We start from the raw sequence: 26,702 nt of genomic DNA, 5'->3' as shown, positions 1-26,702 counted from the left end.
AAATCTGAGGGACAGTTTAATAGAAAAGAGGGAACATACTCTCTATGTACTGCTACCAACAGGAAGGTCTTCCTCACAATGGCAGCAACTCAACCACAGAATGAACTGTCTATAATAGAGATCAATCCTCCATCATTATATTGTTTACATAAAGACTAGAAATCATCTGTCTGTAATATTTAAAACTTATGGAAGATTGGTCAAGATCATCCCTAATGTAATGACTATGAGAGTTCTAACCTAAAAAGTTTTGACTTACCAACATCCATTGCAGTTTCCATAAAGCTTTTCTGTCGTGAAGCAAATTCTGCAAGCAATTTCTGTTGTCTCTCTCTAGCCTTTTGTCGCCTAGATTAAACAGAAATAAATAATGAGTACCAAATGTGCTTAAAACTAATCTACTATCTTTGAGTAGTATATAATGTATGAAAAGATCCTTGCAAATAATGGAGAACAATCTATTTTCTACATTATGCATTAAATTTCATGTAAGACTTGACTCTCCCAAGGATTCTACTGCTTTAGGCTTCAAACTCACTCAACTCAATAAGTAAAAATAAAAGCCAAGATTTACCTTTAAATGTGATCTAATAATTAAGGTTGGTAGAAAATTTGATTTCCAACAAAACAATGTCCTAAGTATATGTATTATGATAGGAAGAGCAAAAGTCTTTTTCAGCAAGGGACTAGCAATTTAACCTCAGGCACAAATGACAGTAAATCAGTTGCTATAAAAAGCTATGAGGTTTATATATAAACAAAATCTAAAAGATAAGAATAATCAGATTTATTTTTATCATAAAAATAGGTTTCCCCTAATAGAGAATGAGCAAAAGCCAGTAAATGTCCTAGTTTCTACTAAGACATAGTCCAAGTTTAATTTGGTTTGTATGAAGCAAAAGAATATGAAACAAACACAACAGAGAATAAAAACATATCCCAAGTATAAATATTCGTTTGAATTAATTCACTACGGTCTCTTTATTATTTATACCTTATCTACTTTTATCTTCTTTCAAAGAATATTTTAATTTGAGAGTGGTTACAAAAACAAAACAAAAAGGTAATACAATAGGACCATAAAAATAAGAAAATGAAAGTAAACTAATAAAGAAAGCTGATAGAATTGAACACTAACAATACTAGTGAACATAAAAATAATTGTTTTTAGTTATATATGGACACAACACTATCTTTATTTTGTTTATTTATTTTTATGTGGTGCTGAGAACCGAACCCAGTACCCCAGAAGTCAGAGGCAAGCTCTCTGCTACAGAGCCACAAACCCAGCCCCAGGAGCATAAAATTTCATACCCAATAAAAAAAGGTTAAAATGGTAATTTAAAAAGAAGTGAGGAAGAAGGAGGAAAGAAAAAAGTTTAAAAAATAAGTTTTATTAACTCCTTAGGAAAGATAACATTTTAGTTGAATGAAACTCAAAGAGGAACTGATCACAGCCCATGAAACAAAAAACATAATAACATAGTAGACTAAATTAAAATAATTTCTTTTAATAGCCCTTTATGATTCCTGTACACTATAAAAGACAAAGTATTATGTTAGATGGAGATGCTATAGTCATTTCTATGAAAAACCTCAAAGTATTTTTCTATAAATCTGAAAGATATTCAAAGACATAATAGAATTTAAAGGAATAAAATGCAAACAGTGATTTTTAGATTATTCACACATCTGCTCCCATTAAACTAAAAGAGATAATCAGGAACTATAAAGTACTGTGGTCCATCTTATCAGAAGTTACATACTTTTGCCAATAATTTTCAAAAGATTTTTTAACATTTCTTTTCTAACATTTACAGATATTTAGGATCCACATAAGAAAACTTGCTTTATTATTTAATAGCTATAACTCTTTTACATTGTTCTTGAGTCAAAATATTATTAAAGTTGATCATTCATCTCCATCAGACTTAATTCTCAATGGCATTGATCATTTCAAAACATTAAGTATATCCCTTTTTTCCTAAACACAAAGAATGGTTAGAGTTACCAAGCCCTGGGTGTCAGGATCCAACAACCTAGCACAAGAGGGCATTGGTGTGTGGAAAGATTGCAAGAAATTGATTACAGACAAGGGAAATTATCAAAAAAGTAATATATACATTGAGGATAATGGGTGCTGGGTTTCTCACTGTGGAAATGAATTACAATATGGAAAGAGAAAAAACAGAATGATTCCTATGGTGTCAGGATTGCAATTTTAAGTATTATAAACAGACATAAGAATAATTCTCCCTCCCCTCCTTCCAGCTCCCAACACACACACACACACACACACACACACACACACACACACACAGTTTTCCCCAGCTCTGTCCACTAAGAGGACCCGAAACAACTATTCCTCATTAGAATAAACACATTGGCTTGTGGTTTCTAAACACCATTCTCTACTAAAAGCAACCAGTACTCTTTGGACAAATGACTGACCTCAAGTACAAGATGAGCCTCGAACAATTTATTGCCCCACAAAATAAGAATATACTCGGGCTAGGATTGTGACTCAGCGGTAGAGGGCTCTCCTAGCATTCGAGGCCCTGGGTTCAATCCTCAGCACCACATAAAAATAAATAAATGAAACAAAGATATTGTGTCTAACTACAACTAAAAAATAAATATTAAAAAAATAAGAATATACTCTAAGAATGAAAGTTATAGATCAAAAGGGCATATAATCAGCTTAAAGAAATTTCTAGGATCTAAACCTGGAACAATTTGAGCATCAAACTGAATATGAGCACATCAGATTATAAAACAGAAAGCAGGAACCCTAATAAACGTACATATATTGAAAGTTGATAAGAGAAGGGATAGTACAGTATCTCAGAGTATATCTCCACAAATTGCATATTAATTACAAAGGTGGAAAAGGGTTACTTAACAGTAAAGAACTCTGGCAGACACCCCCTTAAAACAATCAAATGTAATCATCAGTAATGAAACAAACTGAAATCATGGACCACCTGATGGGATACAATGAAAACAAAACAGCAATTCTTCATTGATATTCCTGCCACATAGGCACCACCTAAATCCAACATAAAGGATGGCATACCTAAACTGAGGTACATTCTACAATGCTACTACTGCCCTGTAATATTCAAAGCTGTCATAGTCAACAAAAATTAAGGAAAAGCTGAGGAAACTATTTCACATTGAAGGAGACAAAAATAATACAATTAAAGAATTTAATTAAGGATTTAATCACACTCAAATACTTTTTTTTTTCTTGGCTTTGTCTTGAGATGAGGGTCTTACTACGTTGCCAAAGCTGCTTTGCTGGTTTCAAACTCCTGAGCTTAAGAAATCCCTCTGCCTCAAATTCCCAAGTAACTGGGACAGTAACTGGCATCACTGTGCCCAGATTAATTTCCTCATTTTGATAGTTGCTCTGGTTATATAAGAAAAGGTCCTTATTTCTAGGAAATGCATAGTAAAATATTCCACAATAAAGGTGAACCACACCAGCAACTTATTCTGAAATGATTCAAGAAGTTCCTTATAATTCCCCTGAAATATTTCAAGTTTAAGATTACTTTAAAATAAAAAATTCATAAAAATTAATTTCATCCTCAAACATCTGCCACAAAGGAAATGGCAACAAACAAAAAATGTGCTATAAATGTTCAGCATTCTGAAAGACATTTATATTTAGAATAAATATGTTCAGAACACTATATTTCAAATAACAAATCTATATATCAAGCAGGGCATGGTGGCACATGCCTGTAATCCCAGCAGCTTGGGAGGCCAAGACAGAAGGATCGCGAGTTCAAAGCCAGCTTCAGCAAAATCAAGGCACTAAGAAATTCAGTAAGACCCTGTCTCTAAATAAAATACAAAATAGGGGTGGGTATGTAGCTCAGAGGCCGAGTACCTCTGAGTTCAATCCTCAGTACCCACCCACCACCCCCCACAAAATAATCTATATATCAAATTTTAAAAACCTCAAGTATAACTGCTTGGCATTAGAATTAAAAATGCATTTCTGTACCAGCTTTGTAACTAGAAATGGAATGTCACTGTTGTAAATTTCTTTCTTTTTTTTTTTCCTAGTTGCCAATGGACATAATATCTTTATTTTGTTTATTTTTATGTGGTACTGAGGATCAAACCCAGTGCCTTACACATGTAGGCAATTGCTCTACTACTGAGCTACAACTCCAGCCCCTATAAATTTTTTTCTTAATTTAGGTTATTACTTACTAAAATTGAGCATAAATGTAAATAAAGATCATTAACAAAAAGACAGACTGCCTACGTCATCAAAATTTTCCATTATTATCCTGGAGATGAAGACATTGAAAGTGTATATTATTACAACCATCTAAAGTTTCTGGTTTGTATCTTGTTTTCTAAGGAGTTAATCTATTATGAAAGTGATGCCAAGTTTGTCTATAGATGAGGCACATAGAAATGAATCATCATTAAGTGTTTATAAACTGATCTGCCTTTATTGTGAAACATAATCCAAAATAGAGAAAGGACAAATGAGAAGCACAGCAAGATTCAAATTCATCTTCATTCTATCTGTTACATAATTCATTTCAAGTACATGTCAATATCATTACTGCTCAAAGGAAACAAAACCTATCACAAAAAAGTCTAAAATTTTGAGTATTATTTAATACAAGAGCATTAGGGCCTCTATAAAAATAGTATCTAAATTATATCCTCCAATATTACATCTATTATTAGTAATAACTACAAGATACCATTAACCACATAAAATAAAATCTGACCCACTGAATGTTCAAATAAATTACATAATTGAAAGGAAAGACCATTAATTTAGAAGAAGTTAACAAAAATAAAAATCTTGCTAAGCATGGTGATGCATGTCTGTTATCCTAGCAACTTGGGAAGCTGAGACAGGAGGATCACAGGTTTGAGGTCAGCCTGGGCAACTTAGAGAGACCCTGTCTCAAAATAAAAAATGAAAAGGCTGGGGATGTAGATCAGTGGTAGAGCACCTCTGGGCTCAATCCCTGGTACTGTTTAAAAAAAAAAAAAAAAAATCAAACAAAAAACCTTAACCTTGTTTCCAACCTTCTAACTGTATCAACAGTAGCTATGTATTAAATTCTGGGCAGTTACTAATACAAAAAGTAATAAGCTGACACCTAAATTATGTTAGTTCTTTATAAGTCATATCTGAAAGTACAATTCTATGAAAAAGAAACAGAAAAGCTTCTAAATTTTTAATCTCCTATAGACTTCTATGTATATCTTAATATGAATTTTCTGTAACTTTTTTTCTTAATTTTTTTTAGTTATAGGTGGATACAATATCTTTATTTTTATGTGGTGCTAAGGATCAAACCCAGTGCCTCATGCATGCTAGGTGAGCGTTCTACCTCTGAGCCACAACCCCAGCCCTGTAACTGACTTTTAAAATATCAGAAATGAAGTACAACTACATACATAACTAATATTTCTCCTAATGTAATATCCAAAGGATGACCTCCTAATCAGCAAATCTAATGGGCTGCCAATCTTATCTGACCTCTTGCAGCAGCAAACAATCTTGTTAAGTTTCTTCTTTCTAAGCTTCCTCCTATGATGCCTTCTCTAACGCCACTCATCCCAGTTTTCCTACCACTCCACTCTAGCCATCCCTTTTAAGTCACATTGTAGGTACCCATTCCTCAAGCATTTGCTTTAATGTTTTTTTGAGTTTCACATTCAGTTTTATTATTTTATATGCATTCTTTCCCATATACAAGATTTCCACTATTAACCTCTATGAAAATATCTGTAGCTCTAGCTAAGAATTGTCCCCTAAGTCACAAATTCTTTAAGTAGGCATCTTCACCCAGATGTCTTCCTAAAACTCAGTAATGACCTGAATTATCAATGCTACAGCAAAGCTTTAGCACTCTATTATAACTCCTTATCTTAATAAACAGGAACATCATCCAAGTTACAACTCTAGGAATAAATCATAAATTTTCCCTCATCTCCCACATCAAATTGATCACAAAGTCTAACCACCTGAAGCTGCTAAATAGCTTGTATACATCTTCTCCTATTTTTATATTTACCCTCACTACACCTGCTCTCCTAGATTCTTAAATAGCTCTGTAGCCCAATCTCCAGTCTGACCACACTCAACTCAATTTGCACGTGATTACACTACATATTATTCCCTTCTTAAAAATCTTTCAATGGTTTCTCTGTAATCATTTATACCTAAGTACCAAATTAATTATTATATCTGGTTACCTTCTTAGCTTTTTATATCCTGTTATTCCCATTAATACCCTGTACACCTACCACAGTATTTATTACACTAACAACTATTTGTTTACTAGTCTGTCTCCCACTATAGTATTAATTCCTCAAGGTCAGGGAGTTCAACGTTGGACATAGTTCCTATCCAGAGAAGATCCTGAATGATACTTGATGAATGGAAAATGTATCACTAGTATAAAATCTACCTGAGGCTGGCTTCCACTGATAATCAACCCCTAATATCTACATTTAATTTTAAAAGTAATAAGAAGAGAAAATAACTCCAGAAAATACCTCTAAAAAACACTTCAAACTATCAAATAATGTATTGCAGGAGGACTGGGGTTGTAGCTCAGTGGTAGGGTGCGTGCCTTGCACGCATGAGGTCCTGCGTTCAATCATCAGAACCACATTAAAAAAAAAACAAATAAAAATAAAGATATTGTGTTTATCTACAACTAAAAAAAAGTTATGTGTTGCTCATGTAGCTCACAACAGTAGTCCATTTAACAATGTGCCAAAAATGATTTTTATCTGTATGAAAGAGGATATGACAAAAGTGCAAGGTTCTTGATTAAAATAACATTGAGGGCTAGGGTTATGGCTCAGAGGTACAGTGCACACCTGGCATGCATGAGGCACTGGGTTTGATCCTTAACACCACATAAAGTAAAATAAAGACATTGGTTCCACCTATAACTAAAAAAAAATAAATATTTTTAAAAAGTAAAATAACATTGAGATGATCCTTTTCAACTCTATAAAGGAAAGTATATATTTCACCTATAATTTTGCTTTGTTGCTTTCTTCTTATTTTTTTAATTTTTGCTTTATTGCTTTAGTAGACAAATTTGTTTTAGAGAAATTAAACCAATGAATATTATTTAAAAGCTCAAAAAGTAAGCAATCACACTCTTGAATTTCATCTAAAAAATGTTTTAATAATCTGGTCCTTTTAGTCTTCTCTGTATTCATTAGAAGTTATTTTTGTTTTTTAGGTTTTTCTAATAAATACTAATCCGGTCCAAAGGATTGACAATCACACTGAGTTGCAATCTCTCAAGATTCATCTTGTTATTTGTCATGTTTTTGACAAACAAGGTAGGCAATGGTAACAAGTCTGTTGGAAAACAGCTGGTAATAATGCATAGTAACATAACTTAAATATAGCTCTTAGCAAGAAGCATGTGCCAAGAACCATACCACAGTTCATTACCTACAAACTCCACTTATAAAAACATCATTCCAAGAAGAAAGTCAAAGATAAAGCAAAAGGAAAAGATTTATAAATACTATGACTCAACAGCAAATTAGAAGCAACCTAAAACTCCAAAAGCTAAGGCATAAGTGTGTTTAAAAACATTACCTTTTTAATAAATAGTAGTTATATATTGATAAAGATTATAAAGGAACAAGAGTAAAGTAATTGGATTGTTATTATTTTGAGAAATGTTTAAAAGTCTTCCAATTTTTTTCTATTCTCATTTATCACTGAACTGATAATACTTTCTCACAATACCAACAGAATTATTAGATTCTTATAACAATAAGAATTATAGTAATTTTTCTGAAGAAGCCTACAAGTTTAAAGTAGTAATTTCATGGTGGGGTCAGAAACTCATCTTCTCACCCCTAAGTAACACATCATACTACGCATATAAGTGCTATGTTCAATTTCATTTGTCTTACAAATTAATCAGCAATTATTGTTATTGCTAAAACAATCAGGTCTCAGATGATGTAAAAGGAGAAAAAAACAATCAAATCTTCAACTGTACCATACATACTTAAAACATTGAAAACAAAAGTTACCTTTCTTCTTTATCCAGGGTTTTCTTCTCTGCTGCAGTGATTTTTTTGGGTGGTACAGGTGGGGTCACTTTTCTACATATCTCTTCAATGATACGTTTGTTCATTCTGCTTTGCAATGCAGCTTTTAGTAAAATTCTTTCTACTGCAGTTATACCATCTCCATGACTGTATTTAGGAATTTCTGGCTGAATTAAAATTTCAATGTCATCCAGCCAAGGAGGATAGTAGGAGTTTTGTTTTCCTGAGAGTTTGTGATGAAGCTTAATTAGCAAAGACAATATACTTTCTTTAATTTCCAAAATGGCTGTCGTTAACTGGGGAGCTGAACCAGGAGCAGACCATTTACTTGAAGTTTTGGGACGAACCACCTGATTTGCTTCACTGTTACTACGATTGATGATCTCCTGAAATTTCTTTCTACGTTCTGCTACTAAGCTGAAAACTTGAGCTGTACCAGAATTCTACCAGTAGACATGAGAAAAAAAGAAAAATCAAGAGAAGTTATTCAGTATCAACTCTAAAAATACATTAATATATTTTTCAAAGGGAATGCTCAAAGTTTCATCAAGAGATTTATTACACTGATTAACTCTTAAATAAATCTGATCCTTCTTCACCTTTCTTTCTCAAATAAATTGAGTTCCACTCAATCTGGAAACACCAATAAGAAAAAAGAAGACTTGAGCTGGGGATGTGGCTCAAGCGGTAGGTAGTACGCTCCCCTGGCATGCACGCGGTGCTGGGTTCGATCCTCAGCACCACATACAAATAGAGATGTGCCTGCCGAAAACTAAAAAAAAAATATTAAAAAAATTCTTTCTCTCTCTGTCTCTCAAAAAAAAAAAAAAAAGAAAAAAGAAGACTTATCAGCAATAACATCACTTTCTAAACCTCCTTAGCCTATCAATCAGTGGGGGGAAAACAATCTTAAGTAGTACCAATACCCATGTTAAAGAAAAAAATCATAAACTAAATTTCTCCTGTTTAAAGGAAGAAAATCTGTTCTATTCAGCATTCATAAGGAAAATTATGTTTTACTAACTTCTGGAAGACTGCTACAGTTTCCAGTTAAGAAAATTATAAGTTAATTTAATTTTCTAAGTTAAAGAATCTGAACTGGTAATTAATTTCACTTTTAAGGAACTTCAAAAATTTGAAAATTACTTCTAACAAATGCTTAAAGTTATTAAACTACAATATAAGGATGACAGATCAAACTGATTTTGTTTTACATTTGAATATCACTGTGATTTATTATTTGAAGTTTTTTTAACTAAGTGTTATTCTCACTTACTTATCTTCTAAACAGTCTTTTTGCTAAACCCCAAGTTGCATTAGGGCTCTTAGAACTCATCTTTTAATTAAGATATGAGTCAGTTTAATGGACTTCATTAGTTTTTTAAACTGAGCATAGAGAGGATGCTTCAATATCAGTTGAATTTTTGTAAGTCAAATTATAATATACACTATTTTTTAACATCCAAGCTGTTTGTTAAAGTACTCCCTGCCAGCATTAGAGGGCAAAAACTTACTCTTATGGTTTTAATTAAAACCCTTTATGATGCTCACAGCAAAAACATGCTATCAAAAAAAGTTCTTACAATTAGACTCTACTCTGAGAAATATGTTTTAATGCTGTCTTCTCACAAAAATCTAGATTAAAGGAATGTAACTGCTCAAGTTTAGTTACTTGGCATGTTATTTCAAGACTTTTTTTTTTTTTGCTCTTTAAAATTAATTAAGCTACATGCAATGGCAGCTGTATTTCAAAATGAATCTAAATATACAATATATTTAGTTTAAGATTTTATGTACTTATTTTATCAAAGTTAATTAATTCCCATAGAAGCCAAAAAAAAATATTTTTAAATGGGCATGCTGCCAGAAACTAAATTTATTTTTTTAGAAAACAGTCATTTTTAAGATGTTAGTAATACAGACCCAAATATGCTGCCTATCATTGATTCAAAACATGTCTAACACTAATATGAAAAATATACTATTGAATGCTCAATATTATTTTTTTTGAGATCAATAATATCAATTTTTTCAAAATTAAGCCTAAATTACTTTAGTTTTTAAAAAAAGCACACACAAAGAAACTTTTCAAAAATTTAACCATATTAATCAAATACACACACACAAACACACAAATACTTTCAATGTGAATTTTTTCCATTTCCAGTTAAAGCCAAGTTGCTAGTTAATACACATATCATACACATCTACCTCTCTTTGAAGAACTTTAGGTCGTCGTGAACTCTGACAGGTTAAAGGAAAAAGACTAGTAAGACAGACTTTGCTTAGATATATCAGAGGAAATAGAAGACAATGTAAAGTTACCTATAATTACATTTTTTTTCTTTCAACATCATAGGGGATCTAAACAATATATCTTAACACTTAAACATAAAACTTTTCCTTTCCTTTTCTCCCACCCACCTCCTTAATTTCACACTTACTTGTAAAGAACCCAAGTTATCAGAGCTAGTGCTTGCAGGTGAATCTCTCTTCACTTCAGGAGCAGTCTCTGGAACCCTCACTCTAACATAGTTTATAAAGTGTCGCATGTTAGATACTAAGTTACTGCCAGGAAACCAACTGTCATGACAACGCTCTGGTCCACCCACTGATGTCTAAAATATAAAAAATAAAGAATATGAATGTTTGTCACTTCAGATCTAAGATACAATAAAGATGTAACTGACCAAATAATCATCCATGCCTGTCAAACTCCTAAATCCACAAATTAAAAAGTGAATAAATTTAAATTTAAATAATAAAACCAAATTGAAACATGAAATACAATAATACATTTCTCAATACTAATAGGGCTAAATCTAGTGAAATCATCAAACTATTTAAAGAAAATATTTGTCAATCTGGAAACACTTAACATTACAGAATATTTGTCATCACCCATTAGTAATAACTCATAATACAATTAAATGCTACCGTGAACTAATTATGGAAGAACCTCTAAAACATTAACCAAAAATATGGCATAGTCTTAGAGGAATCTTAATGACCTTTTAATACACACAAAAGAATATATGTTGATTCCCCTTGGACTACAAAGTACTATTTAGTTTACTTTGGGAGAGAGGCTGTTATGCTGTGCTATATTTTTCCTGTGGAGAGGTAGATTTTCGTCTTTTACATTTGGAAAATCACATCATTTTATGTTTGTAAAAATAATTTGGGTAAGAATTGCTTTGTTGGAAATAATTCTAAAATCCAATAATACATTAACAACTTGTATACTTAATAATTTACCTTAATATCTTTACAGAAATAATACGGTTCTCAACAATAATTATGCTAACAATTTTATTAGACTCAATAATGCAAATTTTCTTTAAAATTAATCTTAAATTACTTGTTTTTAAAAAGTACAAGGAATTTTTTAATTTAACCATATTAATCAAATACTCACATACCCATATACTTCAAAGTGATTTTTGTTTTCCCTTTTCTATAAAGCCAGGCTGCCAGTTAATGCAAATATACACATCTACCTCTCTTTGAATAACTTTAGGCCATTGTGAACTCTTTTATTCTCAAAAATAATCCCTAATCAAATTATTAGACTATCTAGACTGAAATTCTAACTTAATGATTATTTCCCAGCAGCCAATTTCTCACCATAACACCAAAAGTACATAAACCAATTTGATATGAATGAAAAATTTCAATTCCAATAATTCCATAAGAAAGTATTTCTATAAGTATCAACAAAAGCACTAAAAGACAGTATACATTTGAAAATCCAAAAGGTGTTTTCTATAAAAGTAGCTCTTCAGAAGATCTTATTTATGTATAAGGAATTCATAAATATACTTCATTTAAACACTGGCCTGGCAACAATTACCTAGAGCCGGAGAAAGGTTTATTCCTATATAAAAATTTTAAAATATGAGAAATTACTTACCTCTTCATCGGATTCATCTTCAGTAGAATTTTCAAGTCCTAACTCAATCAGATATAAAACCATGCAGAGTACATGTTCTGACAGATTTTGATGATCCATCAAAATCTTTAAAAAAGGAAAAAATTACCTCAAAATTGTCTCTTTCCACAGAACATTTCACGTAAAGACAAAAAAAATTTAATAAAGATGAAATGACATAACTAAATACATAAAATCAGACACATATTACACATTGGTAAGAAAATAAGCTAAAATCAAAAAGCCATTTCCTCTACAGAATACCCGGTACTTTAGCACTATCTTGCAGATTAAAGATTAACTCATTAAATAACCCACTAAAATCACTAATATCCATATGCCAGTACTTAATAAAATATTTTTCTTAAATGGGAGTCTTACTATATTGCCTAGGTTGGTCTTGAACTCATGGGCTCCTGCTTCAGTCACCCAAGTAGTTAAGAGTTATAGATGACACCACCACACCTGGCTTAATAATTTAACAAAAATACTTAATATCCTAATTTTCTGATACTTTTTTCCTAAAGACCAGGATATCACATAAATAAATTTGTTAAATAGATTATTTATGCAAATGCCAATGTGTTTAGCATAATACCTAGCATATAATTGGGAGCACAATAAATGCTTATGAAACATTAATGTTCTTAGAATTAAAGGTCTGAACCTCTGAGTATTGTGTGGAGATGTATAAATGCATATGTCGATGTGGGGTTTATATGTTGAGAAAGATAAAAGGAAGCCAGGCACAGAGGCACACACATATAATCTCAGTGACTTGCAAAGCCGAAGCAGGAGGATCACAAATTGAAGGCCAGCCTCAGCAAGTTTGTGAGACCCTGCCTCAAAAAATTAAAAGGGCTGGTTATGTAATTCAAAGCTAGAGCACCCCTGAATTCAATCCCCAATAACAAAAATAAATAAATAAACAAACAAACAAAGGGAATGAGAGTGGTTACAAAGGCTTCCCTGAGAAAAATCTGATAAATCAGACCTTATACATGAATTATACAAGACTTAACATATCTGACACAAGATTTTAGGATTAGCCATACCAATCAGTAACTTAACGTGATATAAGTGACCACTAATCAGAAAACAACTAAAATACTACCCCAAAAATGAGCTAGCAGCTACCATTTTGTTCTAATTATATATCTGGATGGATGGATGGATGGATGAATGGATGGATGGATGGATAGATAAATAAACAAATAAATAAATAGATGTTGTGGATATAGCTAAAGTACCAATTTTTAAAAAATGTATTAAATGTTATGATAAATATATTTTAAGGTTGTAAATTTAAAAGCTAAAAATTATCTTGAGAAATTATAAAAAGAACTGCAAATTAAATCTAAAGAATGTACACAAAAGGAAACAATAAAGATACTAACAGAAAAAAAAAAAGTTTCTGAAGTGAGTGCCAATGTCAACAGTGAATGAGACAGCAAAGGACAGGGTAACCAGAGCCTCACAGAAATTGCACAAATGGCTGAAAGGACTAGGAAAGGAGGACTTCATCACTTAAGACCCAATCTACTGTAATAGACTTTCTACTGCTTTGACTTTCTACTGCTTACTTTGACTACTGCGAGGGCTTTTCCATTCATCTCTTGTGTTGTGATAAATGGTGAAGAGCGTAGGCTTTTTCAAAAGCTTTTAAAAACTGATTTTTTAACACAAATTCTATCCATGACTATTTGACTTATACCAACAGATTCTGGCCTTAGTTTTCATTTCTAAATCTGGAAAAATTGTCCAGAAAATATTGTGAAGATTACATGAATAATATCTGTCATTTTCTTAGCATAGTATCTAACAATTATTGTTCAACAAATAGTCGGTGAGTGGCACCCATGGTATGAGGAGCAGGAGCAGAAAAAGACGGGACTGAAGGCTAGGAGTCAATAAGGTCATCCTTTCAAATCCACTACATTGTAGAGAGGAAACCAAGACACAGCAACACACCCAGCTAGTGAAAGCAACATGAGAACACAGATTTCAGACTCCCAGACCATTGCCTATCATTATTATACTGCCTCCTCTTGATAATGAAACATTGCCAGCTAAATGCAAATAAATTTTGACTTGAAATTCTGCGGTATTACAGTTTTAAAAGAATAACTTAAAGACTAAGGGAGGAAATTCATTTTCTAAGGGCTACAAAAAAAAAAAGATTATTCTTCTTTATTGTAAGTATTAAACATGGCAAGGAATGAAAGTGGTTTACTATCACTGATGTAGAGAAACTTGATTTGATAATGTAATATCAGATAAATTTTTTTATTATACTTGCTGAAGTCGGGAAAGCTATTACAAATACATTTAAAATTTTTTAAATTTGCTTGTAACAGTCTTGGAAAACTAAAGCAATGCCTTATTATTCTGTAATAAACATTTACATTAATCAAATTTTTTAGGTTGAAAAAATGTATAACTCAAAAGAACATAAATTACTTGCGGTAAGGTGAAATTAATTATTAATTATTATTGATAACAGTATTCAATTCTCCATTTGGAATAGTTATTTAACTTCTGAGCCCAATGATCATATGGAAAAACATGAATAATAACAGAACTTTTACCATAAGAATTTTTGCTAGATTTATGTCTACAAGTACATTTAAAGCACTTGAAAGAAAATCTAGCACTAAGAATTAACAATAGCTAAACTGTGGAACCAACTTAGATGCTCGTCAATAGATGAATGGATAAAAAAAAAAGTGGAATTTTATTCAGCAACAAAAGAGAATAAAATCATGGCATTTACAGGTAAATGGATAGAGTTAGAGAAGATAATGCTAAGTGAAGTTAGCCAATCTCAAAAAAAAACAAATGCCAAATGTTTTCTCTGATACCAGATGGCTGATTCATAGTGGGGTAGGGAGGAGGAGCATGGGAGGAATAGAGAACTCTAGATAGGTCAGAGGAGTGGGAAGGAAGGGAGGGGGCATGGGGTTAGAAATGATGGTAAAATGTGATGGACATTATTATCCAAAATACATGTATGAAGACATGAACTGATGTGAATATACTTTGTATACAACCAGAGATATAAAAAATATGTGCTCTATATATGTAATATGAGTTACGCATTCCGCTATCCTGTATAAGTAAAAAAAATTAATTTTTAAAAAATACCTTCAAATAATGTATGTTATTTGTAAAATAAATACAAATAGCTTTTCAATAAAAGATATTTAATGTTTTTTTCATGAAGAAAAAGAGATTTTAAATCATTTTACTGAAGAATCCTCTTGGGAAGTAGTTAAAATAAACCTTTCCAGGCATTTATTGAAGCACTAGTTTAAAATCTTAATTAAAGCAGCATAACATTTTTAAAAATTTTTTTAGATGTTGATAGACCTTTTATTACTCATTTATTTGTATGCAGTGCTGAGAATCAAACCCAGGGCTTCCCACATGCTAGGCAAGCGCTCTATCACTGAGCCACAACTCCAGCCCAAAGCAGCATAATTTTTAAAAGTAAAATAAAAATTGGTCATGAGTGAGACTTAATGAGGGGCAAAGCAAACATTAGGAAAAAGACTAACATATCTAATTAAATTTATACTTTCTTAATTAAAAATATTCGTACATAAGCAATTGGAAATCTATATTACAAATATGTGTAGTTTTCTTTTAAATTTCTTTAAATTTTTAATTTTTCGAATTTTAAATAGGAATAGCAATGATAGGTTTCATTTTATCTAATTGCATAGCATTTATCATGGTTTACAATTATTTTATAGATGTTAATACTTATTTTATCTATAAACTGGGGATAGTTATTTTCTTTCATCTCTTATCTAAGTTAGATCATAAAAGTTATATATTTGTGTGTTATATATATATATATATATATATATATATATAAACACAACTTTCTAAAAATGTCACATTTCATAAAAATTTTTTAGTACATAATAAATGTTAGTAAAATAAATCAGCCAGTTGTGCCAGAGAAAACCCAAGAATAGGGGCTAGGGTTGTGGCTCAGCAGTAGAGCGCTTGCCTGGCATGGGCAAGGCCTTGGGTTCATTCCCCAGCACCACATAAAAATAAATAAATAAAGATATTGTGTCCAACTACAACTAAAAAATAAATATTAAAAAAGAAAAGAAAAGAAAACCCTAGAATAAAACAAATTCTAAATAACATGAAAACATATTTTAGGTTGCTAAGATGTCTACCAGAAACATCAGAGATATGACTCAAATCCCTCTATATCATACTCCTAATCAGAGGTTAAAAAAAAAAAAAAAAACACAAAATGGGGCTGGGGATGTGGCTCAAGCGGTAGCACGCTTGCCTGGCACGCGTGCGGCCCGGGTTTGATCCACAGCACCACATACAAACAAAGATGTTGTGTCCGCCAAAAACTAAAAAATAAATATTAAAAAAAAAATTCTCTCTCTCTCTAAAAAAAATAAAATAAATAAGAATTCTGTAGGCTGGAAACACAGAAGTTGAAAAGTAAATTCTCTGAGAATGTTCATCTGAATAAAATAAATTTAAAAAAAAAAAAAAAAAACCACAAAGAAGCACCATAAACTAAGATCACTAGCCCACGTAATTGCCATTTTTAATTACATCATTCTAGTGGGTTTATGGGTTGTTTGGTTCCTTAGCTCATTCCATAATTTCTTTGTTCTGCATCATTCACTTCTTTTTCTATAGAAGCTAAAACCTAACACTTATACTTGAAGCTAAATAATTATACCTGAAGCTAAATACACCACGAAAAATGGTGTAGCTATTTCATTATTTTCAACTTCCAATTCACACACACACACTATTATAACATACCCGTATACATTTTACATACATCATACTCATCAATATGCTTTGCTTTATGAGTGTTACTTTTATTTAAATATTACCCTTCAGTATTTTTATTCAAAAATTATGAAAATAAATTCTAATCTAAGTCTTAAATTACTTAATTAAGTAATCTTAAATTACTACTGTACCTTGTAAAGTAGAGTGAATAGCACAATGTGTAAAGTTTTACAGTGCAAAAGTCTCATGAGACCTTTATAGCTAGGATGAAGTGATGTCCTTTTCTTATAAGGTGGCCAGGGATTTCCAGGGAATTTCCCACTCTGTTTTAAACTGTAAAAATAAAACCAAAATTAGATGACAGACTCAGAATTAAACTGTGGTTTAAATAGTGATTTATCAATATCAATTTCTGTCACATTTTTTGTATGCAGTACTATTTTTAATCATAATTGCTTTAAGATGCCAAACAGAAATCTAATCTCCACACAATGAGCATTACTATTTGCTTTTCTTATTGGATAAAAATGAATAGAAAGAGCTAAGACAAACACTAGAAAGAAATTTGAACACAAAAATGTTGGGCACAGTGGTACTGAAAGGGTAAAGTTTCTAAGCTGGAAAGCTTGAATTAAAATGTAAAAGATTAGGTATTATTAAATTTCTCTGTTACACCCAGATTCCTGAGATAGTTAAGACAATGCCCTACTGGCCATTCAGCCTAGGGCCCTGTGCAGTTTGTCACAGGGCCCGAACCAATCAGTTTGAATGTGTATCCCGCTTAGGAGTGACCAATCACCCCCGCCCGATCTGTTCCCGCCAATGAATGTGCCAATCACGTCTCAGTGTTGTTGTTCAATTTTCCCGTGCCTCATGATGATTTGTTCTGATGTATGCAAAGCCCACCGCCCTCTCCAAAAAGTGTACTTAAGCTCTGCTTGACCTCTGCTCTGGGCTCTGGGCTGCTCTCCCTTCTTGAGTGAGCACGGAGCCCCAGCGCGCTGGAACGGATCCCTAATAAATTCCCCTTGCCATTGCATGAAGCTAGTCTCGTGTGGTCTCTTTCTCCGACGCTTCGCCAGACCCTTACAGTATGTGCCTGTTGTCTTAGCTACTGAGAGGCTAAGGTAGGAGAATGGCTTGAGCCCAGGAGCTTGAGACCAACCACTTGGGTAACAATGTGACTCTGTATCAAAAAAAAAAAAAAATGAATTCTAACAAAAAGATTACAAAACAAAGTACCCAGACAAAGAAATTTCCAGTTCTAACAAATAATCAAAATAGATAACCTGAAGACTCTCCCATTGGCTGGAAGAGCTGCATGAAATATAAAATGTATTCTTTTGAACATATATTTAAGACCTCACCAAAAAAAAAAAAATGGAACTTCCCAGAAACCAGGAAAAAAAAAAAAAAAGAAGGAATGTTAACAACAAGCACTACCACTGTGCCAATGGTTTTAAAGTCCTTGATTAGGCAGAGAACAAGGTGTTGAGGCCTACAGGCAAAAGAACAATCACTGTGGGTAATTAATGATGGGGTCAGACAAAAGGAAATAAAATGTTAATACCTCCTGAGCACTTCCCCGTCCTCCACCAGTTGCCAAGGTTACCTGCCTCCAGAGAATTATTCCTCACAGTAAGGAGTTAATGATTAGCCCCAGGGTGACTCCCTTCCTGCCTCTACCCCAGAGCCTCTTCTTCTGGCCTCTGGATCACCTTTTGGGTCATGTAGGCAGGATAGAGGGAGGAGAGAACACAAGAACAAAGAAAATCTTAAATGTATAAAAGGGGCAAGACACCCCTACTTCCTTGGATACCTAGCTCTCGGTCCCCTTGTCTTTGGAGAAGTATATCTTTGTTCTATCCTTTAAACAAAACTTGCTTTCTGTGATTGCCTGGCATTTCTCTGGTGTTCAATCTTCAACATCAGGAAAACTGGACTTGGCTCTGATTCTCATTACTGATATCAATGTTGGGTACACACAAGCTCAGAGACGAAACTGAGATTCCCCCCAAAGCAGAGACCCTAAGAAGTCTTTAACCTCAATGAAGAGGATAACTCACAAGGAGAAATAAAAATCTTAAAGAGAAGCTTCTCTCTTCTGGGCTAGAAGAATGATAGGCTCTCCAAGAAGAAAATAATTAGCAAACTTGTGTGCAGACAACAGCAGACTCAAAACACAAAAGGAAAAATCTAAGGGAATGACACAGAGAAACTAACAAACCCACAACTATTTTAGAGAATATTAACTCCTGCCTAGAGGCCAATAAAAACAAATTAGTAAAAAATTTTAACAATATAATCAACAAACATGAGGCAGGAACACATAAATAACATTCACCAATTAGATGTATTTAGAATATTTATAATATTAAGTGTACTTGGAAATTTATAAAAATTTGTTAAATGCCAGAGTACACAGTAAATTCAGCAATGACTAAAAGAACTGATACACAGACCACAATCACTTGTCACAAAATAAATAAAACTAGAAACCAACTTAAAAAGATAATCCACAACTACAAAAATGTAGACATTTTAAAATACTATGGATGCAAGGCATGGTGGCACACTCACGTAATCCTAGCAGCTCAGAAGGCTGAGGCAGAAGTTCAAAGCCAGCCTCAGCAAAAATGAGGCACTAAGCAACTCAGTGAGACCCTGTCTCTAAATAAAATACAAAATAGAGCTGGGGATGTGGCTCAGCGGCCAAGTGCCCCCTGAGTTCAATCCCCAGCACTCCCCACCCCAAAAAAACACTATGGGTTAGAAATTCAGAGGTTGTTAAAAATCCTAGCAGAAACTTTTAAAAATTAAGAACTCTGTAATGCTAGCTACTCCTGAGGATAAAGCAGGAGGATCACAAGTTCAATGCCAGCTCAGCAACTTGGCAAGACCCTGTCTCAAAACCAAAAATTAAAAAAAAAAAAAAGTGGGGGGGGGGGAGGCTGGGGATGTGGTTCAGTGGTTACATGCCCCTAAATTCAATCCCCAATAACCAGGAAAAAAAGGAAAAAATAAATAAAAATATATTGGAGATGGGGTTGTAGTCCAATGACAGAGCGCCCCTGGGTTCAATCCCCAATACCAAAGTGGGGGTTGGGGGATAGAGAATAATTTTTCAAAAGAATAAAATAGAACCTAACAATATAGAAAAAAATATGAGATATGACCAAAGAAGTGTTTGGAAAGAAATGTACAGCCTTAGATATCAATCCACAAAATGGTAGGAAACAGCAGCAAATCATATATATCGGGTTAAGTCTAGTATTCAGAATACATGAAGTGTTTTTAAGTCTCGGTAATAAGAAGACAATCCAATTTAAAAATGGGCAAAGAAATCAGCAGCTCCTGGTACCTCGCTAAGTGTAAATGGAGAGATGAGGAAGGGCAAAAATAAGAAGAATTGAATGCAAACTGTCACTCCACCACTGCAATAGAATTCTGCCTAGACAACTTGTCTCTGAAGAGAACAAAGCACCAAACATAGGTATGAAGATGGAAGATTAAAATCATAGTATGCATATTTGATTCAGACCACCTAAGGCCTCATCTCCCATTCAGTTCACAAAACACACATAGCCAAACTATTACCTTCTGGGAAATATTTTAAGACACTTCTCTGAGAAATCTGACCAGAACAAGAAGATCTAAAGAGACAACATAAAGGATCCCAAGAAACCTGCATAACTAAATCCCCCTAAATTAAATTTCAGCTTCTACAAGTTTGACCAGCACAATAACAAGCACCAGAATTATCAGACTTCTGACTAATGCCTCTCATGTGGAAGCTAGAGAGCAAACAATACAAAATGTATCTTTGAGGAAAGAAACACTATGTAGGTGGGAGAAAAACAAATCTTTAAAAACTACCATTCTCTATCAGAGAAATCAATTACATATATGGTTCATAAACTAGATGCCAAAAAATTAACTTTGCATTTTTAAAAAAAACTCCTTTCTATACAATGTTACAATGGTCATATATAGGCATAATTTTCAAAACAATTATAATATCTCGTGATGAAATATTTTAACTACTGTATTTAATTTAGCATAGAAAAGCAGTTCCTAGTTTTTATTTTCTTTGTTTGCTTTAAGCACTAAAGCTCCTAAATTTTATGCAGCACTAGATTATTAAAGTGTTAAAACATAAAGGTTATATATTTTTTCAAGGAGCAGGTAATACATCATTTTGACTGCTCTTTTCAAAAGCATTAATGGAATAATGCAAATGATATGCTACATGACAGAAAAAAAATTAAGTGATTCAAACCAACACCTAATTATTGACCAGTTAGAGACAAAAATGATATATACAAAGTCATACATCATACTTTCAAGCATGGGGCAGTAGCCATTAACCTTCAAGATGAGAAATGGGAAACAAAAGAAATTATAGAATAAAAAAAATTACTGTCCAGTTGAATTTAAGACAGTCCCTGTATAAAATCATTTTTATCTTTTTGAAAAGGCCTAGATCATAGTTCTAACACTGCCATTAATGAACATATTTCATTGAGCTTCTCTGGGCTGCAATGGCCTTATAATGTAAAATATTAACAATGTAGGGATAGTTTTCCATTTGTTGCTTTGCTTTGTTGCTGTTTGCTGTTATCTTGCTTGTTCTCTTTTTAAGAGCTTAACTATCCATTAAAGGGTTTCTGGTAAGCAATGAGGGAAGCAGGATGAGCCTTCTCTTGTTGTTGCCCCATCCCTCTTTCAGGGATAGCTCACAAAACACTTTTATGGAATCTGCACTAGGTCTTGAAGGCCATTCCCAACAATAAGACCCCAAGATTCTAAATATATAAATATCACATAAGGCAAACAGTTTTTAATTTCAACTCTCAGCACAAAAAGAAATTTACTTTTTGTGCGATTAATAAATATTTACTGACTGCCAACAAACTACCTAGCACAAAGTTTAAATTCTAAGGATACAATAGTTTAAATCTACTCAACTATTTTAAACTAGTATTCTTCAAAAGGTTTTTCTATTGTCTTCTTACAAATAAAAGAGGACTAACCCAGCAAAGTCAATTAAGCAACTTTTTATCTCGATACTCAAAAATGAATAGTCAATAAGACAACAACAATATCACATTTTATATTTGATATAAAAATAAATATTTGAAAATTCAATTTTTAAAAATTCAAAGTTTTGGACTAGGGATGTGACTCAGTGTTAGAGCGCTTGCCTAACTCGTGCAAGGCGCTGGGTTTGATACTCAGCACCACATAAAAATAAATAAAATAAAGGCATTGTGTCCAACTACAACTAAAAATATATATATTTTTTAATTCAAGTTTTACATAGAAAGAAATATTTTCCTTCATGGATATACATAAGTAAATAAAATGTTGTCAGATGAATATAATGGTTTTCACATAGAATTTAAAAGGTTAATATATTTTGTCATCTATTTTTATTGCTTTCAATACACAGTTCTTTTAAAAAATAACAGATGTCCAAACTGCTAAGAAACAGAGCACTTCTAAGAAATTACCAAAAAAAAAAAATTGAACAAGAACTCAAAGGCCTAATTGAGGGAACTGAGAGAAGTAAGAATCACAAAGAACAACATAGAAAATAAGGACTAAAAACATCTTTGGGGATATAGTTTTATCGGATTATGTAAAGTAGCTATAAATCAAAATATGATATAGATTTTAACAACTAATAATACAAAACAGATTAGAAAGCACAGAATTCCTCTAAACACAACATACATCTAAACTATATTAGCACTAATGACATTTAAGGCAAGGTTGGTTGTGGAGTAGACCTATCCTCTACCAGATGTCTGCAGCAACTCTACCATTCTTTAGGCAATGCCGGTGTTTCCTGGGAGACAAAAATTGTCACTATTTGAGAAACACTACTCTACACGAAAGAAAGAAACTGCTCAGAACGAAATGAAAAGTTTGCTAAGTAAAATATAAAAGATAAAACTCTGTCTTCCTTTCAGAGTGCCTGGCATATAATAAACAATAAATAAATGGGTATTGTTAAATAAAATTTTTCCTTTAAAATTGTTTATATTAATAATTTAATGATTCCTTCAAATCACTGGAAGTTTTAGCCCAAACCCAGTTCAAATTTCTGTTAGCTACAAAGTAAAAGATAATATTAAATTTGCTTTATATTTACATATTCAAAATGACTAATCAACAACAACAACCTGAAAAAAGGCAGAGCAACTTGAGAAGTTTATGAAGTCCACTTTAGGAATTTTTGAAATCTACTTTAGGTATTCAACACAAAAGCATCCTCCCACTCATTTTTCCATTCATATTATTTAAATTTATTTCACTCAACAAATAAACTCTAAATGCCTACTATGTGCCAGTGCTGAGATATAACTTCCCTCAAAGATTTAAGAATTTAGTAAAAGCCTAGAAGCAAATAGATTATTAACAAACCACCTAAAAAAGAATAAAAAGAAGTGGCTAAGAGAGCAGAGAAGAGAGAACTCAGACAACTTGTCCAAAGGGTTTTAGAAAAGGCAAAGAGAGACGTTGATGGCTAAGCTGAGTTTTGTTTCTGTTTTGTTTTGTTAGGTTTTCTTATTTTGTTTAGAGGGAAGGGGAGCACACTAAAATTCCACAATCCACAATTTTCTTCAGATTAGTTGTCTGTGAAATTCAACATATATCTATTACTGCAAATCTTGGCAAAGGAGAAGTTTCAATTACATATAGTATTTATGATAATACTTTGATAGTTATCTGAATATTTCCTCAAGATCAAAGACATTTGCATAATTTTAAACTTGTTTTTAAAAATTTTTAACTTAAGCTTTAGAAAAGCACAGATAAAAGACACTGATGTTGAGCAATAATATTAACTACTAAGACTTAAAAAGAGGTAGAAATAATACATTAAAAATAGTCTACAGTTTATAATAAAGTATAAAATCAAATTTTAAAAAGATATTCTTCAAAATTTTATTTTCCACAGTCATCATTTTAAACTTTTATTTTAAAAATGTATAAAATATATTTTGCTTTATCTGTTTTCTCAGTTGTCAAACACATAGCAATATTTTCACACTTTTTCATAGACAACTATCATCATCTCTGATGTCAATTTTATTTTCTTAACTTGTGCCTCCTCTACTGGTTCAAAATAGAACAACATAAAACCACACCTAAAAATCTACTAATCAAAAATCAACTAAATATGTAATATTTTTATTTACTAATCATGTTCTATAAATTGAAGAGATTAACATCAAACATTGAGAACATAATCTCAGTCTGATTTTTTTTTTAATCTTAAAATTTTTTCTCCTCTAAGATTTGAGAGTATACTTCAATGAGAATATATTATATGGGTTATAACTGAAATCTTTTCAGATAAACACAAAATATTCCACTGTGAGACTAATCAATTTTATGGACTTACAATGCTGTATATCTGTCCATTGCAGACTGCACATCTCTACGGTAAACTGTTCGAAGAATGACCATGACAGGGTCAAACTCCTGATCCCAGACTTCAGCTATTTTTCAAAAAAAGTAGAAACAGAACACTGATTTCTTAGAAGTAAAGTCAATTTCTAATGACTTCTTACATTTGTTAAGTATATTTTAAATTTTAAAAAATGAAATAGATCAATTTTACTATATTTGCCTTAATAAACTTGATGTTATAGTTTTCTAAGTCAAAAATCACAATTTCAGCATTATGTTCTCTTAAGCTCTACAAATACTAGTGAGCAAAAGTTTTGCAATATAACAATGCCCCACCATAAAAGTTTAGTTCATTTGTTGTTGTTGTTGTTGTTTGTAAGATGTCTATTAGAAAGACCTTAAAACGTGCCCAAAGGTAAAACCATGAAATCAGATTAAAATGTTAATGAGCTATTGATTTTCAAGACTCTTATTTTACCTATCTTTTTTGTTAATAAAAGATTTTCTGTCCCTTTGCTAAAATTAATAGTTTTCTCCTTACCTTCTGTATAATTATGAACCATTGTCCCATATGTTTTATGTGTACTACTGGTGGGATATAAGATGATTTCAAATGTTAAGTGTATAAAGGCTTTTATTTTAATAATTATGTAATTATTTTTAAAGTGTATATGAAAATTGCAAGCTGCCAATAAAAACCTATAACCTCACTAATAACCTCATCATGTTTAGGATGAGGTAAAGTTTAAAAAAGAAAGTTAACTCATGTAAGAAAACAATAATTTCAGAAATCATTTCCTTGAGAGTATCTCTTTCCTAGTTAAGATTTTTTTTCCTTTCATCCTATCTAACAAAATTCTTAACACTTGAAAACATGACATAGAGCTTAAACTACTTTCAACTTTCTAACACTATTAACCATTGTCCCTAATTTGTCTCAAACTCAAGTGGGCTTAATAACCATCTACAGAGCATGTTTAAAAAGCAGTTTCTCAGGTTCTTTCCCCAGAGATTCTGATGAAAGCAGATAGGGGATGAGATACAGGAACCTGTGTCTTTAACAATGGCTGCAAATGAGGCTGGCAAAGGTAATATACATATTGCACTTTCAGAAGCACTGCTCTACACCAGAATGCTACTTTATTCCTGAATCCACCTAAATGGATGACACAGAGTTCTTTATTATAAATAACTACTGCTTTTTCTTTAATGGAATACATTCCAACCACAGACTCTAGAATCTTCTTGTTTCTTGTATACTCTGAAAAAATTCACTACAAGGCTTTTCTGCTGCTTCGCCAAATACAGTATATACTATGTAAAACTTTTAAAAAGTTTGCTTTTTCACTTAGAAAATGAATGTTGAGGAGCATATAACTGCTACTCCCTTCAAAATTTTAACATAAGCAAAAAATCTGAAAGTTAAAAAAAAAAAAAAGAAGAAAACACTGAATCAGAACTTAACCTGTCTAGCTCTTGTCAAGCATATCATCTGTGAATCTAGCGGAAAAACCTTAGAAAACCAGTCATGTAAATAAAGAGTTTCTATATTTATATAGGTTCAAATTTGCCAATTTTATCAGCATTCTATATAGATTTTTAATTTGAACTGTTTCAAATTAAAAATTGGGAACTAAGAAAAATTTCAAAATAATTAGAAAACATTCAAGATATTTTTAAGTATATACTTTTATTTTATAATTTCTGTTTCATTTTGCTTATAGTCACTTATAAAAAGAGTTCATATCTAAAGTTCCTTTTATAATTTAAGAGTCATCTAAGAAGCCTGATTATAACATAAAACCAAAAATTTGTAAATAAATGGAAACAATATTACTCTTTACCATAAAATACACAAATTTCGTAAGAAAGCAGAGAGAAGAAAACCAAAACTGAATCAATAAAAGGTGAACACTTCCTTTCAGTGCATAAAAGAATTTACCTCCAGAGAATTGATAATTGAAGGAATTTATGTATATACATACTATATAAACATACCTTTGGGAGTATACATGCCTTGTTGCATAGAACCTCCAGGTTCAAAAACAGGAGCCTTAAAATCAGCTACAGCTGATAAAACTGATTCAAAGCTGTAACTGCCTGGGATAATGCCACTTTTGGGGTTGGGATTTTCTGGAATATAATGTATGTGTCAAGAAAAAAAAAATTCATCCAAAAAAGCCAGCTTCACAGCCTTTCCAAAATACTATAGTTTCCTAATTAATTTTACTCCAATGGGGAATAACTGGCTGCAATATATAAAATTGGCCACAAGAGGGCTACATAGCTTTCCAATAATAACTTATTTTTATTAATTGTGATTTCTTTTTTTAATATTTTAAATCTAGGAGCCAAATAGTAAACTGCATGATGTAGTAGTTCCCAAGTATATTTCCTCCCAAATAAATTCATCAAATTTCAAAGAGTGAGAAAAAAAATCTAATTGATCTCCATTTTCATCATTTTGCAAATATTATAC

At 32.1% G+C, this 26,702-nt stretch overlaps 1 protein-coding gene across 5 annotated transcripts in view; it reads right to left on the bottom strand.

The window, feature by feature from the left end:
• UBR3 (ubiquitin protein ligase E3 component n-recognin 3) overlaps positions 1-26,702 on the bottom strand; it is a 225,100-nt gene that overhangs the window by 103,378 nt on the left and 95,020 nt on the right. For 3 of the 5 annotated variants that reach the window (XM_081261280.1, XM_081261279.1, XM_081261281.1), the window contains exons 18-25: positions 26,222-26,363; positions 24,216-24,312; positions 16,993-17,134; positions 11,999-12,103; positions 10,530-10,703; positions 10,297-10,329; positions 8,068-8,528; positions 260-348 (exon numbers count right to left, since the gene is read on the bottom strand). In XM_081261280.1, the coding sequence (XP_081117406.1) occupies positions 260-348; positions 8,068-8,528; positions 10,297-10,329; positions 10,530-10,703; positions 11,999-12,103; positions 16,993-17,134; positions 24,216-24,312; positions 26,222-26,363 (1,243 nt within the window). The remainder of the gene's footprint in view (positions 1-259; positions 349-8,067; positions 8,529-10,296; positions 10,330-10,529; positions 10,704-11,998; positions 12,104-16,992; positions 17,135-24,215; positions 24,313-26,221; positions 26,364-26,702) is intronic. The other 2 variants (XM_081261282.1, XM_081261283.1) reach the window with 1 other exon arrangement.

Source organism: Spermophilus citellus (assembly GCF_964194105.1).
Source record: "Spermophilus citellus genome assembly, chromosome: 11".
NCBI classification, from domain to species: Eukaryota; Metazoa; Chordata; class Mammalia; order Rodentia; family Sciuridae; genus Spermophilus; species Spermophilus citellus.
Note: the sequence above shows the minus strand (reverse complement) of the source record. Positions and strands in the feature narration are given on the sequence as shown.